This window comes from Echinops telfairi, unplaced genomic scaffold (assembly GCF_000313985.2).
Source record: "Echinops telfairi isolate 266 unplaced genomic scaffold, ASM31398v2 ScPeMD7_23;HRSCAF=83, whole genome shotgun sequence".
Classification (NCBI taxonomy): Eukaryota; Metazoa; Chordata; class Mammalia; order Afrosoricida; family Tenrecidae; genus Echinops; species Echinops telfairi.
Window position 1 is genome coordinate 33812130 of NW_022103920.1, and position 6619 is coordinate 33818748.

Below are 6619 nucleotides of genomic sequence, written 5' to 3' on the forward strand. Positions count from 1 at the left end.
CACAGAACTTCTATAAAACTGAACTCAACAAGGAGGAGATGTATATACGCTACATTCACAAGCTCTACGACCTGCACCTGAAAGCACAGAACTTCACAGGTACTGCTACGTGGGGGCTCAGGTTGGGAGAAGTGGGCTAGGTACTTGTGTATTAAACATGATAAGTCGGCTTTTTATCAGTTTTCTTTAAAATAAGATCAAAACTTATCATCAGATTGATATTTCTTAATCTTCATTGTATTTTACATTTTGGCTTTTTTCTTTTTTACTCTATCTCTTGCACAGTTTTTTAGAGATTGTTTTTGATGACAAAATATCTACTGACCTTACAGCAGTCTACCTACAGTCATTGTTTTCTTTATTGAAGCATTTATTTCAATGTTCTTGCTTCACTGCATTTATTTCAGTCCCTTCCAGGGGCCGTCACTCATCCCACCTCCTCCCTGTGCTCCTTGTCTCCCTCCTCCTCCTTTTCTAGCCTGTGTGGACTTTGTCCTTGGGTAAAAGCACTTTTTGGTCTCAAATAGTTGATTCAGGTATGCATACCTTAGGAGTATCCTTGTGCCCCTTGTTGCCCTGTCTGTGATTTGACTAGACATCAAGCCATGGGGTGAAGTAAGCTCCAGACCCAGAGGATGATTAACCTGGACGTTCCACCAGCCTCAACAGGACCAGTAAAACTGGTCATTTTTTCAAAGTTGGAGTTGTGTTGCACATATTTCTCCCACTCCATTCAGGATCTTGTGTGATCCCTCTCAGAGCGCTTAGTAGTGGTAGTTGGGCACCACCTCTTTTTCTGGTCTCAGGGTCGCGTGTTCGTGTGGTCCTTTTGTCCATTACACTAATTGTTCCCCTTCATCTTTCTTCCAGAGAGGGAAAGACCAGTAGTCACATCTTAGATGGGTACTCCCAAGCTTTTAAGACCTCAGTCCTTACACACCAAGCCTGATGTGGGACCCTATAATTCACTTTGATTATTCCATTATATTGTATCCATTATATGTATGATATCAGTATACATTGAAAACGCTGTCAATGTTATAACATTTTGCTTTCAGTGCTGTTGAGCTCATTCCACATCGTGGTGACCCATGGATTACAGAGTAGAACTACTCTGTGAGGCTCTCTTGGCCATGATCTAAACCAGTGGTGCTCCACCTTCTTAAGGCCGCGACCCTTTAATAAACTTCCTCATGTTTGGTGACCCCCCAACCATAAAATTATTTTCATTGCTACTTCATAACTGTAATTTTGCTACTGTTATGAATCGGGCATCCCCTATGAAAGGGTCGTTCAACTGTCAAAGGGGTGGCACTGATCTAAACAGAAGCAAATAGCTAGGCCTTCTCTCTGGCATTACATAGCCATGCCAGGCTTATTTTAAAGAAACAGCTCATTATATTTACTCACACATTTAGCATGTGTGTTGCATTTCCTATATCCCTAAAAGCACAGATTTCCCTCAGTTTTTATTTCCCTTCAACCTGAAAATCTTCTCTTAGTATTTCTTTTAAAACAACTCTGGTTGTAAAGAATTGCACTAGTTTTTCTTTATCTGATACTTATTTCTTCACCTGTTCCTTAAGAATGTTTTGGTTGTGTACCTTAGATATGGAATTCTAGGGTGGCAGTTCTTTTCCTTCAGTCCTTTAAATGTTGCTCCACTGTTTTATAGCCTCTGGTTCCTAGTGAAAAATCTGCAATCACTCAACTCACATTACTTCCTAAAGGTAATGTGCCATTTTTCTTTGGCTGCTTTGAAAACTTTTATGATTATTATTATTATTTGGTTTTCAGAAGTTTAATTATGATGTGTAAAGGCATGCTTTCTTTAATCTTTGTGTTAGTCTGGGTAGATTAGAGAAACAAATCCATGGACACACATATGTGTATAAGAAAAAGAGCCAGATACAAGAGCAATTGAACATTGGGAAAACATCCCAGCCCAGTCTAGATCAAGGCCGTAAGTCTGATATTAACCCATATTTCTGATATCCATCTATAAAGTCCTCTTCAGATTCATGAAACACATGCAATGACACTAAATTCAGAAGATCACAGGCCAGTGGGATAGAAAGTCTTTGGATCCAGTGTCACTGGAAACATCTCAGTGCCGGCAGGGGTCTCTCTGTGGCTTCTCTGGCTTCCGAGGTCTGGTTGTGTCCATGTGGCTTGTCTTCTGCAGTGTCTCCCAGGGAGTGGCAGAGAGAGAGAAGTGTCTTCCTCCTCCAAGGAGGAAGTCCCAGATTTCCCAGAATTCTCAGGAGAAGGCCAGGCCCACAGAAGTCTCATTGGCTATCTCCAGATTGACAGCCTAGACTCCACCCCAACACTCTTAATCCCTAAATTGACACCAGATTAGGTGACTACCACAATCTTATTCTGTTTAGGTTTGCTTAGCTTCTTAGATCGATAAATTTATTTCCTTCACCAAATGTGCAGAGTTTCAAAGCCTTTTCTCGTAAATACAGTTCTGCATCGATCTGCCTTTTTTCTAGCTATGACTCTGGTGGCAGGAATTTTGGACCTTTTGGAATTGTCCCATCGGTTGTTGAAGTTCTAGTTCTTCTTTTTTCTGTTGCTCAGATTTGGTAATTGGTATTGATTAATTCATCTTCAAGTTCACTCATCTTCTTCTACCTAAGTTATGCTGTAGAGCCTTTCCAGTGAACTTTTAAATTTTTGTTATATTATTTAGTTATATCATTAAAAAAATTTTTTATTTTACAGAATTCATATCTTTGCTAAGAATGGCAAGCTTTTAAAATTTCAAGTGTGTTCACTTTGACTTCACATTACATTATGTTAGTCTCTCTGTAATTCCAAAATCTGAGTCATCTTGGAGTTGACAGCTGTTGGTTGCTCTCATTCTGTGAGAGGTATTTGGAGAGGTTCCTTTATCCCCTCCAAATAAATGTCAACTCGACTGGACACATATTTCTCAATGGCTTGGCATTTATATAATGATGTGACTTGGCAGTTATATACTGATGTGTTCTGCCCATGATGTGAATCGATGTGCAACACCCTTATTTAGGTTATAGCCTTGACCCATTGTAAGGTGAGTTTCCCTGGTGTGTGGCCTCTGTCACCTTTTATGAGAGAGAAGCAAGCAGAGAAGAAGAAATCTGTTACCACCGAGGAAGATGACTGAGAGAAGAACACATCCTTTCCACTCAGGGTTTCTGCTGTGGGAGGCTCCCAGCCCCAGGAAAAGATTGATGTCAAGACCCATGGAGAGTTCCAACCAATAGTTGACACATAGATGCTGAAGGACTTCCTTATTGCCTGTGAACCAACAGGGAGAGCATGCTTTCCCCTGGAGCGCACACCCTGGATTGGGACTTGTGGTCTCCTGAACTGAATAGAATACGTTTCTGTTTGTCAAAGGCATTCACTGCTAGGGTCTGGTTCAGGCAGCACTCGATAACTGAAATAGAATTTGGTACCAAGAGTGGATGCTGCTCTAACATCTACCTACAATGTGGAATAAGATTAGGAATCAGGTAATGGGTAGGGGCTGGAAGAGCTTATGGTGCCTAATAGTGAAAGCAAGATGTTTGGGTGACTCACTGGGTTAAGCATTGGACTGCCTTAGATGCAAAATGGGTTCTTCAAACCATCACCCAAAATATATGTCTCAATGATGTTACTGTTATGTAATTATGTAATCATCTCCCCAGATCAGTCAATCAGTTGTAAAGGAATTAAGGTGGGATGCAACCCAAGTTACAGGCCTACCTGCTGCGAGAAGAATATCCTGGGCATGTGGCCTGCATCGCCTTTTATCTAACACGAGAAACGAGTAGGAAGAAGAGCCCTGAGGACCACCAGTAGGAAGAGGCAAGAGCAAGTGCATGCTCTGAGCCCAGGGTCCGTACAGTGAAACCCACCTAGACCCGTGGAAGATGGACACCAAAATGCATGGAAGTCCACAAGGATTGAAAAGAAATGAGGACCTTTTTCAAACAGTGGGCCGACTGAGAAGGAAATCCTTCCCTTAGAGCTGTTAGCCTGCTTTGGGCCTTCTAGCCTCCTGACCTTGAGAGCCACCACTTGTGGTGTGTCTGGTATGGCAGCACGCGGTAATGTGAAGACGCCTGGCTCTTGATGAATCAGTCATTTCGCATCATGCTCTAGAGCTGTTGAATATCATGTGGTATGTGTTCTGTGAACATCGGAATAATTTGGCCTCTGTTGGTTTAGTGAGCAGTTAATCCAGTTAATTCAAACTGGATTCATATATAACTGCTTAGCTAAAGGACAAGTCATGGTTCTTGATCATGTGTTCTTCTTTCTAGCATTCTCAATTCTTAGAACAGTGCTCAGCCATGTGAGTTAGTAGTATATCACTTAGGACTCATTAATTAAATTGTAACACCTGGAGAGCAGATTATCTCCTTTAGTATTGATAAATCCTTAATCACTAAGGACACCCCAGTATCTCGTAACCCAGATGTGCTGATAGTTTTAATTAATAGACTATGGTTGTTGGCACTGATTTTGTTTCCTAAGGTCTTAAACATTCGTTTTTAAGTAGTTATTCACCAAATTTTAAGGATAAATAGTTCAGTTTTTTTTATGTGTAGACACAACCTAGTAAAGTTGTTTTATTTTTAAATTCACGCACACACACAAACACACACACACACACACACACACACACACACACGGAACCAAGAGAGAGGTGAGGACAAGCTATTCCATATATATATGGGATATATTTTTATTTTCTCGAATCTAAAACAAAGTCCAAATCTGACTGATTGTATTTTGAAAATGGAGAAATCTTTGTTTACTGAGCTTGTACTTTTTCTGTCCCCCAAAATCAGCGAGCTGGCGTGGCAGTGACAGCCACATGCGCTCAACCATCACATTTTTAAGGCTGGCCCGGGACTGGGCAGTGCTTCACTTTGTTGTCCAGAACTGACTCCACAACACGGAATCATGAGAAAGAAATCTTCTTCCCACATCACCTTTCATTCTTCCGCCTATATCCTCATTTTTATATGCCCTTGGAGAGGGAGAAATTGATGGGAATGCTGTTCTATTTTCAATGGGTTCTGATCAAATGACATAACCCTGTCCTGTGTGGACGAGCAGTGCCCTCTGTTCCTAAGTAAACTCCAGTCTTCCCCAAGGCTTTCCTCTCCCAGACTGAAGTCTGCCTCAGGCGGCTCCGGCGAGGTAGTGATGCCCTTTCTTTAAAACGGTGAACACTTCAAGAAGGATGGCTGTTTGGATGTGATCCCTTCTCCCCTTTGCATCACATAGAGATACAGAAAAATAAGTCAACCACAGGTTACACTCAAATACTTATTGTCTATTAATTAGCTCAAATTTGGCCTCATGAGTGCGTTGCGTGTTCACATCTGCAAGGTGTATATTGTTTTATATAATAGAAATCTTCTATAGCTTCTTCTACACGCACCATCTTCATTTACTCAAACCAAATTCTGAAACAGATATAAAATAAATCTTCCCTCCTTCTCCATGTCATCATTCATCATTTGCCAGCTTCCTCTGCTAGCCAACCAATGCCTCCTTGTTCTCTCCCCTGCCCCTGCCCCACCAACCATGCCCTGGACTGTGCTAGGTCAAGCTTGATTGAGAGACTGGTGTCTCTTCTTTTTGTCCCTTAAGGGACTCTGAGAGCAGCTGTGGCCGTTGGCTGTGCTTTCCTTAGCTCTACTGACCTTTTGACTGTGAAATGGTCAGCTTGTCTCTAGGATAGCCCCTGAGTGCTCAGGTATAGTAAGAAAACAAAACAAATTGGGAAACAAAGATGAAAACAAAATTAATTGGGAAACCCCTATGCTGAGACATGAAGCGGCAGCGTCTAGCAGCAACCAGGAGCCATTCGACAGCTGAGGGGAGAAGGTTTGGACAAGCAGCCTCTGCAGGCCCCTGACGTGAATGGGCGTGCAATGTGAGGGAAGTCACCCTTTGTTCAGATGGTACGAGCAAACAGAGGGTGTGGAAGGAGAAACAGACACGCATGGAGTTCTCTGAGATGCTCGGTGTTGGCTGTAATGATAGGTAGGAAACAAAGGACCAGGAGCTTTCAGAAACGAAGTCATTTGAGGAGGGTTCGGGAAAACATAGAGGGGATTGAGCTGCAGATCAGTTCTGGTGATCTCATTGTTACAGTTGTTGCCTCTTAAAAGCAGCCTTCCATGACGCCCACTTGGATGACAATTCCGTTGTTTCTGCACTCATCGGTTTGCAGCGTCCTATCAGTGGATTCTCTGCATCAATCCCACAAGGGAGCGGTTGGCCTGTACCCATGCAGCAGAAGTCATCCCTAGAAGACAACGTCCTTGTAGATGCCTTTGGTTCTGCATGCATCTTGTTCCATGCAGCCAGTGCAGCTCTGCTTATAGAGCCTACAAGCTTAGCAACTACTGAGACCTTTTAGACCAGTGATTGGGAGAATGTGAGAGGGTTGAGTCAGTGGATTGTGTAAAGACTTCCTTGTCACTGTAGGACGCCTAAATGGATGCTACTAGCTTTTCAGAAAGAGCATTGGTGGTGGTACAAGTTGGGCTCCTGATCTCAGTGCCAGCAGTTCAAAACCACCAGGAGAAGCATGAGGCTTTCTACTCCCATAAAGATTTCC

At 42.5% G+C, this 6619-nt stretch overlaps 1 protein-coding gene across 1 annotated transcript in view; it reads left to right on the forward strand.

Annotated features, from left to right (window-relative positions):
* Positions 1-6619, forward strand: part of DOCK4 (dedicator of cytokinesis 4) — a 503583-nt gene that overhangs the window by 441145 nt on the left and 55819 nt on the right. The window contains exon 36 of the mRNA XM_045288941.1: positions 6-99. Within this exon, the coding sequence (XP_045144876.1) occupies positions 6-99 (94 nt within the window). The remainder of the gene's footprint in view (positions 1-5; positions 100-6619) is intronic.